This window comes from Coffea eugenioides, unplaced genomic scaffold (genome assembly GCF_003713205.1).
Source record: "Coffea eugenioides isolate CCC68of unplaced genomic scaffold, Ceug_1.0 ScVebR1_614;HRSCAF=1319, whole genome shotgun sequence".
NCBI classification, from domain to species: domain Eukaryota; kingdom Viridiplantae; phylum Streptophyta; class Magnoliopsida; order Gentianales; family Rubiaceae; genus Coffea; species Coffea eugenioides.
Genome location: NW_020864469.1, coordinates 1 through 24,739, shown reverse-complemented (window position 1 = coordinate 24,739; position 24,739 = coordinate 1). Strand labels below are relative to the sequence as shown.

At 39.2% G+C, this 24,739-nt stretch overlaps 2 protein-coding genes and 1 pseudogene across 2 annotated transcripts; all 3 read left to right on the top strand.

Moving 5' to 3' along the window:
* Positions 1-265: 265 nt before the first annotated feature.
* LOC113758638 (isoflavone 2'-hydroxylase-like) lies at positions 266-6,275 on the top strand. Its single transcript, XM_027301403.1, has 2 exons — positions 266-1,336; positions 5,541-6,275. The coding sequence occupies exons 1-2, from the start codon at positions 440-442 to the stop codon at positions 6,159-6,161; spliced, it is 1,518 nt and encodes a 505-aa protein (XP_027157204.1). The 5' UTR covers positions 266-439; the 3' UTR covers positions 6,162-6,275.
* Positions 6,276-15,816: 9,541 nt separating this feature from the next.
* On the top strand, positions 15,817-18,278 carry LOC113758635 (cytochrome P450 81F3-like). The gene is made up of 2 exons (XM_027301402.1): positions 15,817-16,772; positions 17,497-18,278. Exons 1-2 carry the CDS (start codon positions 15,861-15,863, stop codon positions 18,115-18,117), a joined length of 1,533 nt encoding a protein of 510 aa, XP_027157203.1. The 5' UTR covers positions 15,817-15,860; the 3' UTR covers positions 18,118-18,278.
* An 864-nt stretch (positions 18,279-19,142) lies between these two features.
* Positions 19,143-20,568, top strand: LOC113758632 (annotated as a pseudogene).
* The last annotated feature ends 4,171 nt before the right edge of the window (positions 20,569-24,739 follow it).

Genomic DNA, 24,739 nt, shown 5'->3' with positions numbered 1-24,739 from the left:
GGGAATCGAGTGTACGAGGAAAACAGAGGATTTCCCACTGTAGTGCGTGCGTACCACGTTGGCTTACCACTACTTTTTATATTTTACCTTCACTTGGTCCATAATTTTTGCAGCTCAAGGATGTGAAAAAGCCCGTGCCGTCCTGATTCCATTGTAATGTAAGCTGGTCAAAGCTACAAGCCGGTTATATACGACGCTACTCCAAGAAAGGAGAAAAATATAAGCAAAGCAAGGAGGCAGTAAAGGATGGGTATCAGTAGCAGATCATTGACAGATAAGATACTAATATTCAAGAATGAGAGGGCCGTATCCCTTACGTCAAAGGAGTTTTGAATCTTGATTACTGATACATTCTTGAAATAACAATAATGAATTACTAGATAAAATAGGCATACGGCATAAGTATCATTCCAACACTTTGGATTTAACCTCGATCTCTATGGATGCTTCATACTGCTACCTCCTGCTTTTTCCCTTCCTGTATTTACTTACCAATCAAATCATCAAAAAGTTCCGGAATCTCCCACCAAGTCCACCTCTTTCCTTACCCATAATTGGCCATCTTCATCTCATCCAGAAACCACTCCACCGAGGACTAGCTAAGATCTCCGATAAATATGGTCCAATACAGTTTCTTCATTTTGGTTCTCGGCCTGTCCTGCTTGTATCTTCACCCTCAGCTGCAGAAGAATGCTTCACCAAGAATGACATAATCTTCGCTAATCGGCCAAGATTTCTCGCCGGAAAACACCTTGGCTACAACTATACAACTCTGGGATGGGTCTCATATGGCCAACACTGGCGCAACTTGAGAAGAATAGCTACTCTGGAGATCTTATCTGCTACCCGAATTCAAGCTTACACGAGCATCCGTGTTAACGAGGTCCATTCATTGATCAAGTACCTTGTAAAGGCCTCTAAAGCTAGTGACTCTAGCACGGTTGAGATGAAATCGGCCTTCTTTGGGCTGACACTTAACATCATGATGAGGATGATTGCAGGAAAGCGATACTACGGCAATGATGCCCAGAACAAGGAGGAAGCCGCAAGGTTCAAAGAGATAGTTAAAGAGACTTTTCAACTCAGTGGGGCGACAAACATAGCAGATTATATTCCATTATTGAAGTTTTTTGGGCAGCAGAAGCTTGAAACCAAGCTGAAGACTTTGCAGGCGAAGAGGGATCAATTCTTGCAAGATTTGATTGAAGAACACAGAAGAACCGTGAGGAGTTCCGACAGTGAGAAGGGCAACAAAACAATGATAGACGTTCTCTTGTCCCTCCAACAGACCGAGTCCGAATACTACACAGATGAGATCGTCAAAGGCATGATTGTGGTAAGTAACTATTTAATCCTCTCGATATCTTAATCCATCCGTCTGTTAAGCATACAGAAATTCTGATCTTTGTCTGGGATCAGTCCCATGAAGGATTGAGTCTGAAAATCTAAGTCAAAGCTAGTTTGATTGCACTAGTACCATCTCCGTGTTGCCTTGCATTTTTTATTGTGCTGTAATGCTATGTTTCCTACACGTAATAATTCTAGGGATAGTTTCAGAAACCTCCCTGAGATTTCTAACAGTTTCACTGCCCTACTCCGAGGTTTCTAAAATATCATAAACCTCCCCTATTAGGTCATTGGGGTCCAATTGTCACATCAATCATGGAGGAATGACTTAATTACCCATACAACTTAAGAGGTATTTCCCAATTATGTTCACATGATTAGTTAAACTGTTATTAACTAGATTTAACAGAAATGATGACAATTTATAAGTTTTTTTAAAAAATTTCTAACATGCCATTACAAAAAGGGGGCCATATATAGGCACCTTTCTATGATTGATAATTGATGTATGCGAGTAGAAGCAATGATTCAAACTTTAGTGTTTTTTGTGGAATAAGAGAAATAGAGCTTCTTTAGGTATATCTAAGGATTTAGGAGATTTGAAAAGGAGATTTGCTCTTAAAATTTTCTCAAAATTTTGGTAATTGTGAAAATTTCAAGATCAGCCTCTAAGATTTTTCTGCTATTAAATTTTGGAAATTTTTATTATTTGATTGCAGTTGTTAAGGTAATTCTTGATGGTCATGCTTAATAGTGACACTACAAGTGAAAAAGAATAGTTTGGATCAAACAAAAAAAAAGAAAATATGACGTTATGTAGTTTGTATTATGTTCTATATGATCTGCTCCATTTGATGATTGGTATTTAATTATAGTGTTTTTTCTTTTTTATCCTAATTGTTACTTTTATTTTCATCAAAATTAGGTACTGGTGTTGTATGAAATATACATAAAGATTGTTGGTTATACACTACTAAATTGAAAAACCTTTTAATTATGATAATTTTTTTTTTCTTGTTTGTGATTATTCAACAAATGGGTTTTTTTTTCAAATCGAAATGTTGGTTGTAGTAGGATTCACATGCTTTGTTTCTCTTGTAGGAGATTATGCAATTGATGTGTTATAATAGATGTAATAGTATGATATTACACATGCAATATGTAGATAAGATTTTGAGTTGCTAAACTTGTTGTAGAGTTAGTAAATTGATATTTTGTTTACGCTCTATGAATACGGTAACAATTACACCGTCTCAAAATTTGATAAAGTTAAAATAGATATATATTGTTCGTAGAAATTAACTATCTAATGCAAAACTTGAGGGTAGTTATGGAATTTGACAGGTGCCGAACTTGTGCAATAATAATTACTAAAAAGTCCTAATTACCACCACAATTAATTATAGAACGAATTCAAGTACTGGAGCAGGACCCTAGGTGAGCAATGGGTTACTTGATTCACCATGTTTCTCAAAGAGTTTGCTTGATCCGATATACCAGAATTGTCTATAAAAATACTAAGTTTGCATACAATGGCAAGTAGGGTCGATTCCACAAGGAACGGGTAGGAAGTTGTTTCCTTCCAAGTCAATAGAATAAAAGAGAGGGACAATTAATGGGATGAAACTAAAAATAAAATAAATAAAATTCAAGAGCTAACTCAACAACAATTTAGTAAAAATAGCAATTAATAAAATTCTACCCAAAGGATTAACTGCTCAGGCACGGTCCAATTAAATGATCATCGATACAAAGATATTTCATTCATCTGTCATTAGGTTGGTTATAGCTATCAACAAGCTTTGACAACCAGTTATTCCTTACTTTTTCGACAGTCAAGGTACGACCATTGACTGTTTCTCTAACCAGAAAATAACTCTAGGTACGACCGTAAGAATTTAATTATCCAATTGGATTAAAACTAGAAGAACCCAACCCTGATCAATAAGCACGCTAAGAGGGTTTATTTAAATCAGATCTTACGTTTCTCCAACATAAAGCCAATTATGGTGGTTGTTACTAGTTGTCAACTAAACGAATAATTACGGATTCAATTTAATTAACGTGGCAGTAGGCTATTATGTTAAATCAAATACCCGACCATTGATATCCAATTAATAAAATACTCATAAACAATTAATTCAAGAAACGTACGAATAGCAATAAGTTGGAAGAAATAATGAAAATTCGATTAGATGTTACAGATATTATGGACCGTGCTTTCGCGTCGACCTTCGGGTAGAGGAGAAATCTAGCCGCTCCTTATCATATCCATCTCGCGTGATTTAATTGAAACCATTCAATTAATTCCCGAAAAATTGGGAAAGATGAAACAACGAGGAAAACGAATAAAAGGGCTTAAGTATCTCTTGGTCTCTGTGTTTGTACTGGAGCAAGAAAGTAAAAGTAAAGCACTAGAGAAAGTCGGCTGCCAAAAGACAAGAGCCAAGCCGCCCGTAAGAAATTGTCTAATAGGAAGAGACAAAAGCTACAACTATGAAGGTCGCGTGATTATGGCTTCTTAATTGCTGCCGAAGAGAAAAAAAGGAAAAGAAAACGTCTGACACTAAGGGTCTGTTTGGTTAGAAGTAAAATGTTTTCCTTGGGAAAATATTTTCCGTGAAAGTAATTTTCCATGAAAATCATTTCCCTTTCATTATTTTCGGGTGTTTAGTTAGCTTATTGAAAATATTTTCTTACTTCATTTTTCTGGTGTTTGTTTAACTTTTGAAATATTTTCACTTTTATCTCTATCTTTACTTTCTACACATTATAACTACATACTTCTTCCCATGCAAATAAGAAAATTTATCTCATTGTTTAACTTTAAAAAATTTTGGAGAAATGTATATATGAATAAAAATATCTCCTTAAGCAATAAATAAATTGCTGGCCATTTAGTGTCAAATATCAATCACATGCAATGCTTATTGTGACATATATCTTGCACTCTCACTGTTGAAAGTTTCTCTAGAAAAGAATGTCCCTATTATACATAATTAATTACTAGCATAGGATGAGCAGGATGAGGTTTTTTTTATTTTGAATATACTAGGGGGAGGGTTGGGTTTGGGTTGGGTGGTACGGGGGAGGGAATGTAAGGAAGAGGTCTTGGGTTCGAGTCCTCCTGTTTACACAAAAAAAAAAGAACATACTACAAGATGTTTTCAATAAGTTTGGAACATACTACAGGCGGAATGCATGCATTTCGGAAAACAACTTCAGTAAGTTTGGAAGGGAAGTTGTTTTCCATAAGATGAGTGAAAATATTTTACATAGGAAAATGTTTTCAGTAACTTTTGTGCAACCAAACACTGGAAATTAGGAAAATATTTTCACCCGAAACAAACGGACCCTAAAAAGCAAAAGCTAATCTAATTACTAAGACGTAAATCTGGCTTTTTTCCTCTCTTTTGTAGCGGCGCCAGGAGAAATCCACGAAAGGTCAGGAGCAAAGCTTTTCTTTTTGGGGTTTTAATCCCATGCCTCTCGTGGTTCACGTGGACCCAACCTCCTAATTGCTCACTTTTTGCTGCCACCAAGCTCGCGGGTCCGGCTTTAGATATATCTCCTCACTTTCTGGCGTGGGCACGTCATGAAACAAAGAGTCTTTTGGAAATTTTTCTCGCGCGATCACTTTTAACACCAACCACCTACAATTGACACAAATATGAAATATGAGCAAATTCTCAATTCTTAGCATCATGAGTAGCCAAAATTAGGATAGAATAATAGTGCAAAATATGCCTTCTATCAGAATTAAATTGTTTTCTCTCTTCTAATACCAATTTTATATTATTTTTGTATTTGAATTGGGCTGATTGTTACTAGCTAATTAGCTTTAGGGGTGGTTTCCGATATTTTGAAAACCTCAGTGAGATTGTCAAAAACCTCAGGGGAGGTTTCTGAAATTATCCCATAATTCTATCTACGTCTAATACTATTTATACTAAGAGGGTTGCTCACGATAAATGTTCTAACATTATCATACACCTCCTCTTATCCCTTCATTTGTATTTCTATCTTATTTACAGAATCAAGATAATAGTATAAAAAATTCAATCCCATTGTACTATTGAATCATGACGTGCAGGAAAAAAGGAAGAAGTAAAGATAAAACGAATGAGTAGCGCAGTATTCACCTTTAATCCATGCTTTAGACTAGCAGAAAATAATGCAAATTTTGTCAACAGCAAATGTTATCAGCAGGAACCGACACATCATCCGGAACAATGGAATGGTCACTCTCCCTCCTGCTCAACAATCCACAAGTTCTAAAGAAAGCCCAGCAAGAAATTGACGCGTACGCTGGCCAATCAAGGCTTATCAATGACTCGGACTTGGGTCAGCTGCCTTATCTTCATGCAATTATTAATGAAACACTGCGCATTTGCCCGGTGGCCCCTATTCTGGTGCCTCATGTGTCATCCCAAGAGTGTTGTGTTGGAGGCTACAATATCCCCGGTGGCACATTGCTGTTAGTGAACTTATGGGCAATGCAAAATGATCCCAAGGTTTGGGAAGAACCCACAAAATTTAGGCCTGAGAGGTTTATAAGTTTGGAAGGGCAAAGAGATGGATTTGTGTTCATGCCATTTGGGTTTGGCCGAAGGGGATGTCCTGGCGAAAATTTGGCCATGAGCGTTGTGGGGTTGACATTGGGGTTGCTTATTCAATGTTTTGAGTGGGAAAGAGTTGGGGAAGAGTTGGTGGATATGACTGAAGGGGCAGGGCTTACCATGCCAAGGGCTAAAGAATTGATGGCCAAGTGTAAACCACGGCAAGAAATGGTCAAACTTCTTTCTCAATCGTGATTGGGATTTCAGAAGTTGGTACCTCTAAGAAAAAAACCCATCGCAGTGATGACAACATTGTGAACAAAGTGTGCTTGTTTTGCCATTATTTTTGTGATTCTATACCTTCTTGTATGTGGAATAAAGGATTTGATTAAAAGTTTAAAATACGGTTAGAGACACCTTATTTTAATTTAGTACGTTTTATTGTAGGAATAGATGCATATGCATACCTTTTTATTTTGATAGGTGAAAATAAAACAACAAAAAAAAGACTCACAAATATGTTAGATCTTCAATGTTCATGAATAAAACTCTCTCTCTTTTTTTTTTCACTTTTACTTCCTTTTGGAAAAGAATTAAAACTCTTCTTTTTTTTTTTTACAGTTTTTTATTTGTTCAATATGCAGGACATGAATAAAAAAGGTAAAGGATAAAACTGTTTTGTCAAATCTATCATAAACACTAAGTAGATGGAAATTCATGATGTGGGAGGTCTATGTTCATTTGAAATCAAGAGCTCACCCCAACTTTTGTAGAAACTAGAGGGGAAGTTAGTGTAGTTTACCAACAAGATACGTGTCTACTTACTTGAATAACCAGTAATAAGATTTAAGGAAGAAAAACTTGGGCTACTCCAGTTAGCAATGCCAAAGTATCAAAAAAATGAAGAGCCCAAATTCATGTGAAAATGTATACATGTTCTTGGTTAATTTCACAATAAACTTGTAATCCTTTTTTTGGCAATTCAAATTAAATTCCATTTCGCCTTTGGATATAAGCAAGAGTTATGTCCCTTTTAATGAATCTAGTATATTTTGGAGTGCTTTACTACTTCAATTTTTTTTTTTTAATTTTATCAGTAGTAATCATGAAAAATAAATCATTTTCAACTATGTAGTACTGAAAGAAACATGCGACAGAAAAGAGTGGCATCTCCATATATTTTCTGTGCGTCAAAATAAAATTATGAACTTTCTACCACTAACTCTTTTAGCTAAACCATGCAATTCTGCGTGCATCAAAACAGTGTAATTATTCAGTTTTCGTGTGAGGAAATGAAAATCTTAGGACTTGCTAGGAAAAACATGGCGGTCTGGCTTCAGTGAAATATTTTTACTAGAAAATGTCGAGTAACTTACCTACCTTAAAATTCTTATACTCTCTTCGTTCCAATGAAAGTATTCTATTTTTTATTTTAGAATGTCTCAAAATATTTGTCCTGTTAATAAAGTCAAAATATATTTTAGTTTCTCTCTTCAACATAGTTCATCTCTCTAATCATATACACGTTACCATTCAAATTCAAATGTTGAATTTGTAGGAATAAAATTGAAAAGAGAAGCACAAACATCACAATCAAACCACTATTTTAAAAAGTTTGATTTTTGAAACAGAACCAAATAATTAGGACGGAAGGAGTATAAACTAAAATGAAAAAGGAAGTCTAGTGATAATTGAACCGTCAAATATCATAAACCTTTTCATAAAATTGCTGGCTGATCAGTATAGCAAGTAGATGATGATGCTTGTGTAGTTGCTATCATCCTTAGGTATGAAATTTTTCATGAAGACCCCTTAGTAATGAGTTTCTGAATAGCATCCCACAAAAGTTTCCAGGTAAATTAACAATCTTTTGCATTACTTTGGCCCGAGACTAACCAAAAGGCACCGGAGACATGACAGTAATATCTTAGACGAAAGAACTTAGCCCCGACAAATATGAACTTATTGACAATAAGTGGCTTAATTTGTAAGAAATAAAAAATAATTTAAAAATAAGAAAAAAATTTATTTAACGAAATGCAAGTAACATCTTGAACGATTTTTCCTTATTAACTCACAAAGTTAAGTTCTACTGTGGTACTTGCCAATGACAGCAAATCTTATTGGTTGGATGAGTCTCCTAACAGTGTATTAAGCAATAAACATTGTAAGTGCCCGGTGCAACCCAATGAGTACAAACAAATTCACAATGATGCACAAAGATATATCAAATTTAAGCACAATAAAGAAAACTTAATTAAAGAGAAAGGATAAGAAATGCAAACCAAATATCAAATCAATAGCCTCTTCAATTGATGGCGATGCTAACCAAGATGTACAAGTGAAGGCTCACTCCTTCCTCACCCCAAACACACTTTGGTTGAGCCAAGGAGTTTTACAACAATTCTAGTTAACCCTCAACAACCTACACTTGAAAGATCACTTCACCCAATTAAGAACTATTTTATACAAATGAGGCAACCTTCACCAAGGTTTTACCACTTCAAGTGATAGGTTCACCTTCACCAAGGTTTTACTTCTCCTAGAGAATAACCTTCACTTGAGCAACCTCACAACCCAACTTCCCCAACCCCTTATACAACCAACAAAGAATCTTTCTACTCAAAAATCTCACTTGTAAGCTTGTATATTGTGTTGGTAAAAGTCTTTAGTCTTCTTGTGCTTTGGGGTTTTTATAGAAGGTGAGAAATGGCTCCAAAAGACTCTCCAACGGTCAAATATTAATTGCTGTCAAAACTAGCCGTTGGCCTGTCGGACGTCCGACAGGTGCCTGTCAGACGTCCGAACCACCTGTCGGACGTCCGAACCCTGCGTCCGAACGTAGGCAGAGAGTCATCAAATCTTTACGAAATTTCTCGGACGTCCGATGCGATCGATGTGCGTCCGAGGCGTGCGTCCGATCCTTCCGGACGTCCGATGCTTCCTCACGAGCGTCCGACAGAGTTTCCTTCTTGATGTTCTTCATCCTTTCGGACGTCCGATAGTTTCCTTTTGGCCGTCCGACATGAGTGACCTGATTTTGCTTCTTCATTTTGTTGGTTTTCTTTCCTTGACACCATTGAACCTGATTCTAACAAATTTCTCACATAAAAACATTAGACCAAATCTACATTTTGGTTTGTTAATCATCAAAACCAAGGATTGATCGACCAAGGTCAACAATCTCCCCCTTTTTGATGATGACAAACAAAATGAAGATTTCTTTTATCAAATAAGATCAAATAAAGCTCCCCCTTAGAAAGTGCCAACATGCAAAGAAATTTCAATAAATCCTACTCCCCCTTTTGGCATCAATCAAAAAGCAAACTCCCCCTTTATTTTTCAAGTCAAGACCATAATAGGGTCCTTGGGAGTTATTACAACATGATCTAGCAATCCACATGGATTTCATACCTTTTCTCATATTTTTCTTTACATAGCAATCATTTTGCATATGTCCAAATTGGCAACAAAAGTGACACATGATAGAAGTATTTTGCACATAGGTGGATTTAATGCAACTAATTTTCTTACTTCTTATCATAGCAAACTTATTTGTGCCTTGAAAAGATTTGCTTTCTTTTGTTTGAGAAAACTTTTGTTTTTCATTTTGGAGAAACTCGTTCAAGTCATTAATTCTTTTCTTTAACAAATTTTGTTCCTCCAACATTTTTTCATAAAACTTTGTTTTCTCTTCCAACTTCCTTTTCAAATTATTTTTGCAATCAAAAACACCTTTTTGATTTTTTAAATCATCATTTTCCATTCTCAAACATTTGTTTTCTTGAAAAAGTTTGGAGTTTTCTTCCAACAAATCATTTATTTTTGTTTTCAAATCTTTATTTTTAGCATAAGATTTTTTCAAACTTTTATGCATTTTAATCATAAGAGTTTTCACATCATCATCTTCATTATCTTCATCACAAGAAGAGTGATAAGAACTTACCTCATCTTCTCCAACGGCCATTAGTGCTATTTGGGCCAACTCTTCTTTTTCTCTTTTTGAATTGCATTCATCCCATGTAATTTTGCAATCTCCTCTTGAACATCTCTTGTTGAAGATCTTCTTGAAACTTTTGATGTGAGGAGTTATATCATTGTCCACTTCCATGATTTCATTACCCATGAAGGATGGGTTATCCCCCACTTGAGATGCTTTAAAAGCTATGCCTCTCTTACACATTCTTGCATTTTCTTCCCCTTGCACTTTGAATTCCAGCTTTAATTCATAAGAGGTTAGGGTATCCACAAGAGATTCAATGGACATAGAATTTAAATCCTTTGCCTCTTCTATAGCATTTATTTTGTTTTCCCATTCTTTTGGCAAGGCATTCAAAATCTTTCTATTTTTCTCACCCAAAGAATATTCTTTTCCAAGCAATTTAAGATCTTCAATAATGTCACAAAATCTACTACACATCTTATCAACATTTTCAAGAGGATGCATTTTGAAAAATTCATATTGAGAAACAAGTAAAGATTTCTTTTGTTCTTTAATATCTTGATTACCTTCATGAAATACACACAATTTATCCCAAATATCTTTAGCTGATTTACAACCTTTAATCCTACTAGATTCATTTACATCTAATGCATTGTACAATATACACATGGCCTTGGCATTCAAAGAAAGGTATTTCTTGTCTTTTTCATTCAATTCTTGTCTAGTCTTTAATCTACTCAAATTGGTGATAGAGTCAACTATTCTAGCTTCATAAGGACCATCTTCTACCACATACCATAATTCAATGTAAACAGATTGTAAGAAAATCATCATTCTTTGTTTCCACATGCTAAAATGAGAACCATTAAACATAGGTGGTCTATCAATAGATTGCCCTTCTAAAAAAGAAACTTTTATGGTTGCCATGATCTTTACTCTAAGCGGTTAAGCTTGATCAAAAGAGACCAAGCTCTGATACCAATTGTAATGCCTGGTGCAACCCAATGAGTACAAACAATTTCACAATGATGCACAAAGATATATCAAATTTAAGCACAATAAAGAAAACTTAATTAAAGAGAAAGGATAAGAAATGCAAACCAAATATCAAATCAATAGCCTCTTCAATTGATGGCGATGCTAACCAAGATGTACAAGTGAAGGCTCACTCCTTCCTCACCCCAAACACACTTTGTGTGACCAAGGAGTTTTACAACAATTCTAGTTAACCCTCAACAACCTACACTTGAAGATCACTTCACCAATTAAGAACTATTTATACAATGAGACCAAGGACTTCAAGGTTCACCTTCACCAAGGTTTTACTTCTCCTAGAGACATAACCTTCACTTGAGCAACCTCACAACCCGACTTCCCCCAACCCCGGTTATACAACCAACAAAGAATCTTTCTCCTGTCAAATCTCACTTGTAAGTCTTGTATATTGTGTTGGGTAAAAGTCTTTAGATCTTCATCTGTGCTTTTGGGGGGTTTTTATAGAAGGTGAGAAATGGCTCCAAAAAGACCTCCTTCTCCAAACGGTCAAATATTAATTGCTGTCCAAAACTAGCCGTTGGCCTTGTCGGACGTCCGACAGGTGCCTGTCAGACGTCCGAACCACCTGTCGGAACGTCCCGAACCCTGCGTCCGACGTAGGCAGAGAGTCATCAAAAATCTTTTGCGAAATTTCTCGGACGTCCGATGCGATCGATGTGCGTCCGAGGCGTGGCGTTGCCGAGATCCCTTGCGCGCGGACGTCCGGGTGCTTTCCTCCGAGCGGTCCGACCAGAGTTTCCTTCTTGATGTTCTTTTCATCCTTTCGACGTCCGAATAGTTTCCTTTTGGCGCGTCCGACCATGAAGTGACCTGATTTTGCTTCTTCATTTGGTTTGGTTTTCTTTCCTTGACACCATTGAACCTGATTCTAACAAATTTCTCACATAAAAACATTAGACCAAATCTACATTTTGGTTTGTTAATCATCAAAACCAAGGATTGATCGACCAAGGTCAACAAGCATTCATTAGTATACCCCAACCTATTACTCTATATAAGTGTACGTATCATATTCACCGTCTCTTTCTACATTTAGACACTCCCATACTTCTATGTTAATTTCACTTTTGCTAAAGGATTACTGGGTAAAGTGTAAACCACGGCAAGAAATGGTTGAACTTCTTTCTCAATTGTGATTTGAGAGACTTTTTAACGGTCAAAATTAATGTGAAAACGTATGAGAAAGTAGAATCCTCGAAATCCTTCATTTTTTCAAATACTAGTTTTTCAAATACTAAAATTTTTTAAAAAAGTACTCTAAAAAGTAATCTAAATTTTTTTAATGTTTAAAAAATATTCCAAAATATATTTTAAAAACTCTACTACTCTTAAATATTTCAAAATATTTTCTAAAAATATTTCAAAATATACTCTAAAAACTCTGCTACAGTAAAATTTTCAAAAAATATCTCAAAAAACAGCTAATCCAAACGGAGTAATTGATAAACCCTAAGACATTTAGATGGTGAAGAAAAAGTAAAATTAACACCACTCTTTTAACTGTTGGAATACTTTCAAGGTACTAAATTATACCTTCTTAGTACCACTCGAAAGAAAGAAAAACAAGCCTTGGAAAGAAATAGTATCTAGAATAAATCTACTGCACAATTTGGGAATTATTCATCATTCGATCAAGTGATGAATAAATCATACGCAAGTTCATGTATTAGCAGATTAATTATTGAATCTATTCATAAATCAGAGGATTGCGACACAAGGAAACTTGCAGAATTGGACAACTATATGGTCCCGAAGAAAAGAAATTGACTTGCTTCAAGATTTCCACAAACTTGGAGCGGGGGGCGAGTGGTGACGGACGACTAAGGAATTCAAGAAAGTTAAAATAGCCAATTACGCAAAGTTTTGGATCCATTAGTTGATTGACTGACTTCTATTGCTAGCCGGTCAATGCCCCCTTTTATAAATCAACAAGAACTTTTCCATGGAAAATGTGTCTCTCATTTTGGCCAAAATTTCCGAATCAATACCTTCAGTCTCCGGTCAAATGAAGTCGTAACTTGATAAGCTTACAAGACTTTCGTTTTCCTTCTAGAAAAAAAAAAAGAATAAAATAATTCCCTTGCCCTTCAACAACCTCAACAATAAGGTTCACTATGAGAGAAATTTTTTTTCCATCTAACACACTTACGTTACTCCTAATTCATTGCATAAATACGTACAATCACAGTTATTGAACTTAGTATATTTTAGCAATTTTTTAAATTAATTATCTTATTTTTAAAAAATTAATACCTGAGACTCTTATTAACGAGTGTCGACTGAATACCTGATATCAAACCGATCGATGCTGTAGATAGAGAATGGTTGTTTGCATGGAAACCAAATCTTTTTTTTTTTTTTTTATTTGCTCCTTCCCCTCTTATACAACCACCATATGTAGAAAGTTGAGTTCTTGGAATCCTCCAGTGACACAGGTATGCTGGTAAGCAAAGCACTTGAATATCTTCCAGAAGAAAGATATGTCGCGCAGCCTTAATTGACGAAGTAATCTCGTCAACTTTTTTTTTAAAAATTTTGTACTGTATAGAAATTCCCCGGAGTTGGAGGGGCAGTTGCTTCTAATCAAAATATGCTTCACACTTCACGCCACACGCACACGGTTAGGACCAGAAGTCTCATATGCCCTTTTCGGTGCATTTCGTCTAAATTCTTTTGTAGCGTGAGAATTTATTTATTTATTTATTTTTTAAAAATGGCTACCTATTTTTATTGCTTAATTAACGATGCTTTCGGTGCGTTTGAGTTTTCAAGAAAATGAATTTGAAGAGTAACAAACATTAAGATTATTTGAAATATATTATTTTTTTTAAAAATACTGTATGAGATAAAAAGTTGATGCACTGACAGTATATACACTTTTATCATTATTAGATGCATGACACATAATTTGAATTTAAATTTGAAACTCAAATTTTGCATATGTGTCGTATATCCAACCGTAATAGTGTATACATCGTTAGTATACATAAGATTTACTCTTTTAAGTTTTAATCTATCCTTTGGTTTCCCATTCTCGTGACAAAAGCACAGCTGCGCGAATCAGTAAAATTGGACGTAGTAATTTGCTGTAATGTGCAAAACCGAACTTACCTCCATTTAGGGTTCTTGTCTATAGATTGACCATGTGGTTCGGCAACACTTTTAGTGCAAAAATTTTCAGCATGCAACAGTCGTCCATAGCTTAAGTGAGTTAGGCGCAGCACATTGTTTGGCCCCGTTCCATATGACTTCATTTCGTTGCCAACTTTTCTTGGAGGACTGGAATCTCATTAAATAGATCGAGCACGATTGGTCCACGACAATTATTTGGTTCTGCTTTGCTGTCGTGAACTTGTGCATTGATTCTGTGCTTTAATTTCTCTTGATTTGTAGAAAATTTGCTAGTTTTTAACTGCAAGATTTTGTTACTCCGAAGATTTTTAATTTTTATGCAGGAAAAAAAAACGCACTTCCAAACTCTGGGTACAATATTTGAAAAAAAAAAAGGGTAGATGACAGGTAAGCTAAGTAGTGGTTTAGTGCCACTATTGAAATGTAAAAACCTCCAACCCTACACTTTTCCGACCCATGCACCGCTCCCCGTGCCCGAACCCAAGAAGATTTGTACAAGAAAACAGAAAAACTTTGGTGGGGTCTTGCTCGCACTAATTTGTCACGATTAAATGTATTCTTGTTTAAAAAATTCATGCAGATGTGTAGTGCATTCGTCTGATCTGGTGGTGATTTAATCCTCTTCGAATTATTCTTGAACCTCTTCAGGTCCTATTCCTCCTCCATACTATAGGAAGTTATCGTATCGAAAAAAAAAAAAACAGAAAAATCTCAACTCATTAGCCTTATTTAATTTGATTTGAAGCATAATTTTCTTGAAGAAGAGGGGCCGGGCCACACTGATTGTATTAGAGCATCCACAATGCTATTACACTTTGTGGAGTGTAATCCACATGCCACGTCAGCATTCCACTTTCTCCTCTTTTATTACACTTTCACTCACAATGGATTACACTCCACAAGGTGTAATAGCATGGGTCCACAATTAATCAAATATTTATTTTAATAATGCATAACTCATATCCCATAAATAAATAAAGTAATTTTTAAAACTAATTTTGTTATTTTTAAAAAATAAAGTACTAACTTTCGTTAAATTTTGTACATTTTGAATTTTTTTATTTTCTAAAAATGATATTATTAATTTTTAAGTTTGAATAATATATCTTTTTCTATGTTTCAAAAATAATATATTGTTATTTTTTAAAAAATAATTATGTAGGAAATTAAACAAATATTTGATACTTCAAATGCGAAGATATCATAATAATTCATACTTAATTAATAATTCGGAATGTAATTAGTTGAACTCCATAACATAATATTACATAAGTTAAATCAAATAAAATACAAATAATAACAAAATGAATACTAATTTTCATTGTCATTGCCTTCGAATCGTTCCCAAATATGCTCGACCAAGTCTGATCGAAGTTGATCGAAGTCTGATCCCAAATATGCTTTGTGCTGAAATTTTATCGTTGCCATAGGGCCCACGTTCAATGGATTACACGCATCATACATGTGATGCGTGTAATCTCCATGACACGGCTCCAGCGGTGTAATGGCTCCCCATTACTGATTACACCCCCATTGGAGCTGCCCTTATGTATAGTATAGCTCGTAATGGTTTTAATCTACTCATAACAAATTCACTCTCCCAAACTCAAAAGTCATCTTTGTATATAGAATTTAGCCAACGATTATAATTGCACATTTTAATAGGAAGTTTCATAGGCTGGCTGTCAATTGCAACCTTACAAGAAAACGAGATGAAGACCACTCAGAGTCACAAGTCCAACAATAAATCCACTAACTCTCATTAATTAAACCCCATCCATCATTCAATCCCAAATAAACCAGCAAGAAATCCGCAACTATCCATGGAAGCCTTGTGTCTCTACCTTCCACTTTTCCTAGCATTATACATCTTCACCAAGCACTTCCTCAACAAAATCCGAAACCTTCCACCTAGTCCCATCCTTAATCTCCCCGTCCTCGGCCACCTCCTCCTCATCAAGAAGCCTCTTCACCGAGGCCTAGCCAAGATTTCCAACCGTCATGGCCCGGTCCTCCTCCTGGAATTCGGCTCACGCCCAGTCCTCCTTGTCTCCTCCCCTTCCGCAGCCGAAGAATGCCTCAACAAGCACGACATCGTTTTCGCCAACCGCCCGCGTCTGCTGGCTGGAAAACATCTGGGATACAATTATACCTCAATGGCATGGACGTCCTACGGGGATCACTGGAGAAATCTACGGCGGATAGCTTCACTGGAGATCTTGTCTTCCCACAGGCTTCAAACGCTTCACGGGATACGTGTTGATGAAGTAAAATTGATGCTGAAAAGGCTGCTTTCAGCTTCAGAAAACAAGAAAAGCGTGGATATGAAGGCCCTTTTCTTTGAGCTGATGTTGAACGTGATGATGAGGATGATTGCTGGGAAGAGGTACTATGGGGAGAATGTTGGGGAAGTTGAGGAGGCTAAGAGGTTCAGGGAGATTGTAGAGGAGACGATGAGAATTGGTGGAGCTTCGAATATGGGAGATTTCTTGCCGGTTTTGAGGTGGTTAAAAGTGGGAAAGACGGAGAAGGCCTTGAGGGTTTTGCAGGAGAATAGGGATCAATTCATGCAGGAGTTGATCAAGGGATTTAGGAGTGCAAAAGATGCAGAAAATGGTGGCGGCGATGCAGGGGAAACAGGGGAAAAGAAGAAAACGCTGATTGAAGTTTTGTTGACCCTGCAACAGAAGGAACCTGAGTATTACAAGGATGAAATCATTAGAAGCCTTATGCTGGTATGGTTACTCTGATAAATTTCTTTCTGGCTCTTCTTCTTCTTATTAATGTACCTAATTTGTTATCATTTCTATGTTCCCTAGAAAATGTCAAACTTCGATTAAGGACAAATTAATAGAAATTGAAAGTAATTCGAAGATTAAGTGACTAAATCTAGATGGCCAAAATCTGCTTTCTTTGAGTATAATGCATAACATTACTTCAGTTGTCTTATAGTAATTGAATTGCTTTCATTATTGTGCAATAAGTTATGATGAATAAGAAAAATTCACTGGTACAGTCCAAGAATAGAGTTGACCGCATGGTGTGAACAGGAGTAGATCCCAACGTATTGGGCGGGGGGGCCTACTTTTCTTCGGTGTTGGCATTTGACAGTGAAGCAGAAAGAAAGTATGATGTGTGTATTTACCCTGAGCTTAAGTTACATGGGTGCACCGTCCCAATTGGCTGGATGTGTGTGCTACGTGGGTCCCGCTTAGGTTGCCTTTGGTTTGGATCGGTTTGTTGATGCCTGCTCCGTGTCTTTCATTATTTGTGTGTGTGTGTTTCATTCCGCCTGGAAAAAAAAAAAGAAAGAAAGTATGATGTCTAGCCAACCGATGTCTAAAGTTGGTTGATGACTTTAGAAGCAAATGTCATTGATCATGCTCTTCATTCTAGCGTTTACCACTTTCTTCTTCTTTTCCCAAGTGCATTTCACCATTGACCACTTTCGTATTGCAGGTTTTACTAGCAGCAGGTACCGATACATCAGTGGGAACTATGGAGTGGGCATTGTCACTAATGCTGAACAATCCATCAACTTTGGAGAAGGCACAAGCAGAAATTGACAGAATCATAGGAAAAGAACGTTTATTAGATGAATCAGATGTGGCTAATCTACCCTATCTCCGGTGCATAATTAGTGAAACATTGAGGATGTTTCCAGCAGGGCCTTTATTAATTCCCCACGAATCCTCCGAGGAATGTGTGGTTGGGGGTTACCGTGTCCCTGGGGGGACAATGTTGATGGTCAATTTGTGGGCTATCCAAAATGATTCCAAGAATTGGGAGGATCCAAGAAAATTCAAGCCTGAAAGATTTGAAGGGCTTGAAGGGACCAGAGATGGCTACAAATTAATGCCATTTGGTTCTGGTAGAAGAGGTTGTCCTGGGGAGGGATTGGCCATGCGCATGGTTGGATTTGCTTTGGGATCAATTATTCAGTGCTTTGATTGGAGCAGAATCAGCGAGGAGATGGTAGATTTAGCTGAGGGGCCTGGACTGACTATGCCTAAAGCTCAACCCTTAGTCGCCAACTGTCAAGCACGACCTGGAATGATCAGTCTTCTTTCTCAAATTTAGACTGCGACGAGGATGTATCTTGACTCTTGAGAAAGGGTGGGCACTATTTTCCGCGTCTAATTCTTGTTTGAAGAAAAAATATGTACTAGTAAAAAAAAATCTTGTTTTATATATTTCGCTTGTTTCTTTAAGGGAAAAAAATGATGGAGTAATTTACTTTATAGTAGTTGGTATTTGATGACGCCAATTTTTAAATTTCCTTGTTTTAAGTTGGAATTTTCACAGCACAATAATTATACCTTGCAACTCCTAACCGAAAATGACTCAACCATATATTTATTCATTCCCCTAATGTCCACGCTAAGCAATATCTTAGTTGGCAACTTCTTGATCGGAAAAGTCAAGTTTTCTTTAATGTTGATAATCAATGAGAGAAAAAAAATGAGTATGTAAAAAGTCTATCTATTTGGACAACCCTTCTTAAGACATATTTCAGATAAAAAATACAAGATTAATTAGAACAAATAAATATAAAGAAGGGCAGGTAAGATTAAATAGGCAAAAATATATAAATAAAAGGAAGAATAATAATTATAGTATGTGTGTGTATATATATATAAAATAGATTAGATAAATTTTAAATATGTTAACGAGTGCCTAATGAATACCCGAAGAAATCCAAAATATGAAGATTTTTTTCCGTAGAAAAACTCGAATATGAGACGTCTCAGTTGCACTCCGTCCCTATAACCGCCCAACCAATCCCTTCCCTTTAGTCCCTGATCACAAAGATTGCTAGATGGTAAAGCAGCAGCCTTATCCGAGTTGTTGAATCAATCAAGTCCGTGGACTCTATTTCTTCCTTTGAGAGTTGATGGAGATGTTGAGCCCCTGTTGTGAGTTGTCAACTTCATTTATTGTGACGCTTAAGTAGCACCAGCTGAGGTTTTATTTACTCCATTAGTTAGATTATAAAATTGTGTAAACCTTGAATCAAGAGTCCTGGATTCTGGTAACCATGATCATAGTTTAATTACTACCAAAGAGAGAACAGAGAATCAATTGTGTTTGCAAGAAACAGAGAAATGGCTCCTCCTCCTGATGTTTTGTTGTTTCCATTCATGTCCAAAGGCCACATGATTCCATCCTTGCACTTAGCTCAGCTCTTCCACCACCGCCACGGCGCTGTAATAACAATTGTAACCACCCCTGCAAACCATTCCATCATCTCTAATTTCTTCTCTAACTTCCACAACAAAATCTCCACAGTCATCCTCCCTTTCCCCTAGAACATCGACGGAATACCACCAGGCGTTGAAAGTACCGATAAACTTCCATCCATGTCTCTATTTATTTCCTTTCTTAAAGCCACCAAATTGATGAAACCCCACTTCGAACAAACCTTAAACACACTCCCAAACCTCACATTCATGATAACCGATGGCTTCCTACATTGGACACTTGACTCTGCCCAGAAGTTCAGTATCCCAAGGCTTGTTTTCTATGGTACAGGCATTTATGCCACGACTTTGGTTCAAGTTGTAGGCCCGACTTCTCTGCTCCAACGAGGAAAATCAGACACTGAAGAAATCAGTTTTCCTGGGGATGATTTTCCATGGATCAAGTTCACAAGAAATGACTTTGACCCAAAAATTGCCTATCCAGAACGTGATACTGAGTACTTCCAACTTGTCTTGGAGCATGGCAGAGCAACAATGAATAGCTATGGCCTTCTCGTCAACAGCTTCTACGAGCTTGAGTCCATTTTCCTGAACTATTGGAACAAAAAATGTGTCCCCAGAGCATGGTCAATTGGACCTCTCTGCCTAGCTGCCCAGCCGTCAAAATCAGCCGGCCAGAAACCTTCGTGGATTCAGTGGCTAGACGAAAAACTACCACAGAAGAATCCTGTTTTATACATTTCGTTTGGATCACAGGCAGAGATATCTAAGGAGCAATTGGAGGAGGTTAAAATCGCATTGGAGAAATCAGGAGTGAACTTTTTGTGGATTGTTAGAGGAAATGATCAGTCAGACTCGAGTGATGGTTTTGAAAACAGAGTCAAAGACCGGGGAATAGTAGTAAAAGAGTGGATTGATCAGAGACAAATTCTTGATCACAAAAGTGTTCAGGGATTTCTAAGTCACTGTGGATGGAACTCCGTGATCGAGAGCATATGTGCAAAAGTTCCGATATTGGCTTGGCCAATGTTGGCGGAGCAGCCACTGAATGCAAAGATGGTGGTGGAGGAGATAAAGATTGGGATAGGGGTGAAGACTTGTGACGGGACCTTGAATGGTTTGGTTAAATGGGAGACTTTGAAAATGGCTGTAAAAGAATTGATGGAAGAAGAGTCTGGAAAAGAGGTGAGGAAGAATGCGAAGGAAGTTGGTGAAATTGCCATCAAAGCTATGGAAGAGGGTGGATCATCTAGGAGCTCATTGAGTCAGGTCATGAATGAGTTGTCAGATTTGCAGGCAAAAAGAATTGCATGAAAGAGAAGCTTCTTCCTACAAAATTTTTCTCTGAAATGGAGACACAAGGGGATTGGGTTGTCAGGGCAGCGCACTTGTACATTTCATGCTTGTTGCATAATGAGTTTTAACCATATAAGAAAATCGATTATCGTGCATGATTGGCTTTGTTTACAGGACATATGTAAGGTTTTGTTCGTTTATTTGCGTGAATTTAGTCACCAAAAGCACAAAGAAAGTTTCCGTAAACACACTAAACGCAAGTTAAATACAGGGTCATGGGCAACTTGCAGCTGCCCTTGTAGAAGCTGAGTTCTGCAATTTTGTTTTGGTGTTGAAGTGGTGAATTCGGACCGGCTAGGGTGAACCGTGAACTGGCAGTGCTACAGTTGAAGAGATCACAACGGTCTGGATCACCTGCTTAGGTTACGAAAGGGGCTGAATCCCCCGGTAGAACTCCGAAACTTGAGTTAGTTCGGGATTGGAAAAATAATTTAATAGAGAGAATCAGTATATGATTTTTACCAGGAAATTGGTCATCCCCATCTTCAATAGAAGTCTTGGGTATTTATAGAGGATGGACAGGAAAGAGGGACTACTAGCCCGGGTCCCTAGAGATCTGCCATGGGCAGAACATCAAATAGATGTGATGGGCTTCTGCGAAAAGGCGCGCCGGAACAGTTGTCAGGGTCTGGCGGCGCATGTCAGGGCAGCTTTATCAGAAGTGTCAGAGGTGTCAGAGATCATGTCCCACAACTTCGGTGGTCAGGTCCCTATACTTTACCTCGGCCTTATGATAGAAGACCTTGGCCGAGGTGATAGCTGAGCCGAAGTCACGGCCCCCGAGGGCCTGTCGAGGTGGAGGATCCAGGAGTGCTACAGGGCGAAACCCCGGCACTATCCGAGCTGGAAATACCCTCCTCACTAAGCCCCCCAAGCCTTGGGAAGGGCGAAGTCGTTGCCTCCCGAGGTTGTTACTTCCCGAGACTGATAAGCGTGTAGGACACGGAACACATCAAGTACACATCAGGACTGTGCGGATGGGACTGTGAAGGAGGTGAAATGATGGCTGTCAGCTTTATTAACAAATCCATGGATAGACGCGAAATAAACGGTCTGATGAATAGGACTTTCATTAATGAGGAGAGAGGTCGTGCCCTCGAGAATTCCAAGAGTTTCGCCTTTTCATCTTCCCCCTGTTGGCCTATAAATAGGGGTCCCCTTTTTTACCGTTTCACTCTTTACTGGAAATCAAAAATCACCTCAAAGCTCTGTTTCTCTGTTTTTTCACTTCGGCAATCCCTTGAACCACATCTTCTGAGTAAGTTCACTTCTCCCTCTTTAGTAATGGCTAGGACAGCGCGTATCCATAAAGAGACGGTGAGGCCTGACTTCACCGAGGCAGAGAGGCCCGACCCGTCCGAGGAGAGGACTGCCGAGGAGAGGACCGCTTCTGCGGCCGGGGAAGGGGAGGCCGGAGCGTCTCACCAGACCGAGGTACTCCAAGAGGAAGAAGAGGAGATAGAGGTTGAAGCTGAGGTCCTTTATAACGACGACCTCGGCAACGAGGCTCCCAGGGATGAGGGTGTGCAAGAGCCGACCACCCCTCCGGATATATCAGCCCTCAACTACGGCCAGATGCCTACGTTTGGCAGCGTCATGAACCAGACGCTGGTAGCCGAGGTGATTCGCCGGTATCCCTGGAGGAGGAATTACAGCCTCTATCCGCCTCGGCCACATCAATCAGCCGCACTGCTACCAAGGGGTAGGGTGGCCATTTATGTGGATCAACTGGAGGCCGGGCTCAGAATGCCCACTACGAGATTCCTCAGGGACTGCTTGAGGTATTGGGGGATGAGAATCACTCAACTCACCCCCAACGCCATTCGCGTTCTCGTCGGCTTCCAACTGCTCTGCCGACATCAGGATATAGAACCCACCGCCAATCTCTTCCGCCGATGTTACTCGCTCAAAAACAGCGGAAGTGAAAAGGGATGGTTTTACTTCGGGAACAAGATCCCGAAGTTGGTGGTGGATGCCCCTACTTCGATAAAGGAGTGAAAGGGGAACTTCATTTTCGTCCCAGCTGAAGACTTCCCTAGAGGGTTCTGGTGGAGGCCTCCCACCCCGGTCAAAGAGACCTCTCCGGGTAAACTGGAGGAGGACAACTTCAAGAAACTGACGGGGTCGGGCCTCAGGATCAACTGCTGGGATTTTCCCGAGGCAGTTCTTGTTGACGGCGGGTTCAGCCGAGCTCTGATCAGCTCGGATCACCCCGTCTTCTTCTCCTCTAGGCTAAAGAAACCTTGTGCTTTTCCATTCCCTACTCTGTTTGTTTTTCCATGATTCTAACTAACTCTCTTTTCGTACTTCGCAGTGACGAGGGTTTCTGACTTGATAACGTCCGGGACGGCAGCCGAGGTGGCCAAAAGACCGAAGAAACGCAAGGAAACTGCCGAGCCCTCCACCAGACCGGCCAAGAAGACTGCCGCGACAACGGCTAGCCGGACACCTCCCGTGGTGATTGTGGGGGAGGGCTCACGCACCTCAGCCACTCCTGGTGGATCCCAAGCCTCAGCCATTCCGGAGGGGGTCCCCATTCGAGGAGTGACTATAGCTTCTCCACCCCGGGGTCAGGGTGTGACGACTTTTCCAACTCGCCCCGTCACGGGGTCTTCACTGTTCAACCTCCACCACGTACCTTCTCAAGAGGTCGGGGAGGACAAGAGGCACTCCGGAGCACAGTGGTGCCCGGAGTGGAGCATCAATGTCAACGACCGCCGCAAAAACCCTCTGGTCGTACAGCAGCTCCTTGTGCATTCAGTGCTGCCGCGAGACAACACTTATGCCAGGAAGCTCACCCCTGGCGAGCTAATGCAGAGTGCCTCAGTGTCCTGGGCATCCACCACGGCCTTTTTCGCCGAGATGATTCAGCATTACGGGAATTTAATGGAGAAATATGAGCCACCAGAAGAGCTTCAGAAGAAAATTACCGAACTGGAAGAGAGACTAAGGGCAACCGAGCTGGAGCGAGATAAAGCCGAAGCAGATAGAGACCGGGCCGAGGTGACAAAGAATTCCCTGATAACTGCCCTCGGTGAGGAAAAAGAGAGAAGAGCCCAAGAGGAGCAGTCATCCAAGAAAGCAATAGAGATGGCCGGGGTGTCAGCCTTGGAAGCCTTCCGCAAGTCGGAGTCTTTCAATCGCGACCTTAGCGAGCTGACACTGCCGAGCTTCATGTTCGGGTACACCACAGCTGTCAACGACGCGGCGCCTTTCCTCTCTTCTAAGCAGCTGGAATTTCTCCAAGATGCGCCGAACTATAACGAGAATGCCAAAGAGCTGTGTGACCGCATGGCCGAAGGCATCAAAGCCGGAAGTAACCTAACCGAGGTCCGCGCCGAGTTCAACAAGTGGCTTAATGAGATCGACTTGGATGGCAATGATCTCGAAGGGGACCAGGCCGGCGGAGAGGCTGAAGGTCAGCAAGATGCCGGGGTAGGAGGAGAAATTATGGGTGGAGAAGGGTCCGGAGCAGGGAACCCTTAGAAACCTAAATGCCGAGGTCGTGGATGCTTAGGAGCATTCCGGACCTCGGTCTTCTTTTTGCTCTTCAATATAACTTTGTATTTCTGCCTCTTTAATTGAACTCAGTTTTCTTCTCTTTATTTCTTCCATCTGCTGCTACTTGTCCCCTTATTTTTCGCTTGATGAAATGAGAATAAGTGAGAAATAACTCAAACTTATAATTTAAAGCATGCACCCTTTAAGGGTAATACAATCTAAGGTTCTCAGCATGCCACGTTCGAGGCACCCGAGAACCATCCTGATAAGCTAATTTACAATATCCGTTTTGGCTGGACTCAACAACCCGGTAGGGTCCCTCCCACTTAGGGCTAAGTTTTCCTTGTGGTTCAGCTCGGCTGACCGAATTCTTCCGGAGCACTAGGTCTCCCGGACTGAACCGTAGGTGTTTGACCCGAGCGTTGAAGTTGCCAGTTAAGATATTTTTATAAAGGGCAACTTTGCCGGCTGCCATATCACGCTTCTCTTCGACGAGGTCGAGATCAACTCGCCGCTCTTCTTCATTAACTTCGGCAGCGTATGCGGGCATTCGTGGGTTCGGCGTGATGAACTCGGCTGGGACCACAGTTTCGGACCCATACGTTAAAGAGAACGGGGTCTCTTGTGTTGCCGACCTTGGGGTG

Bases quoted from the DNA above. Each gene is read 5' to 3' on its own strand.
- LOC113758638 (XM_027301403.1), top strand. From the start codon at position 440: ATGGATGCTTCATACTGCTACCTCCTGCTTTTTCCCTTCCTGTATTTA. The intron at 1,337-5,540 runs GTAAGTAACTAT...TTTTGTCAACAG, and splicing joins TCGTCAAAGGCATGATTGTG to CAAATGTTATCAGCAGGAAC.
- LOC113758635 (XM_027301402.1), top strand. From the start codon at position 15,861: ATGGAAGCCTTGTGTCTCTACCTTCCACTTTTCCTAGCATTATACATC. The intron at 16,773-17,496 runs GTATGGTTACTC...TTCGTATTGCAG, and splicing joins TCATTAGAAGCCTTATGCTG to GTTTTACTAGCAGCAGGTAC.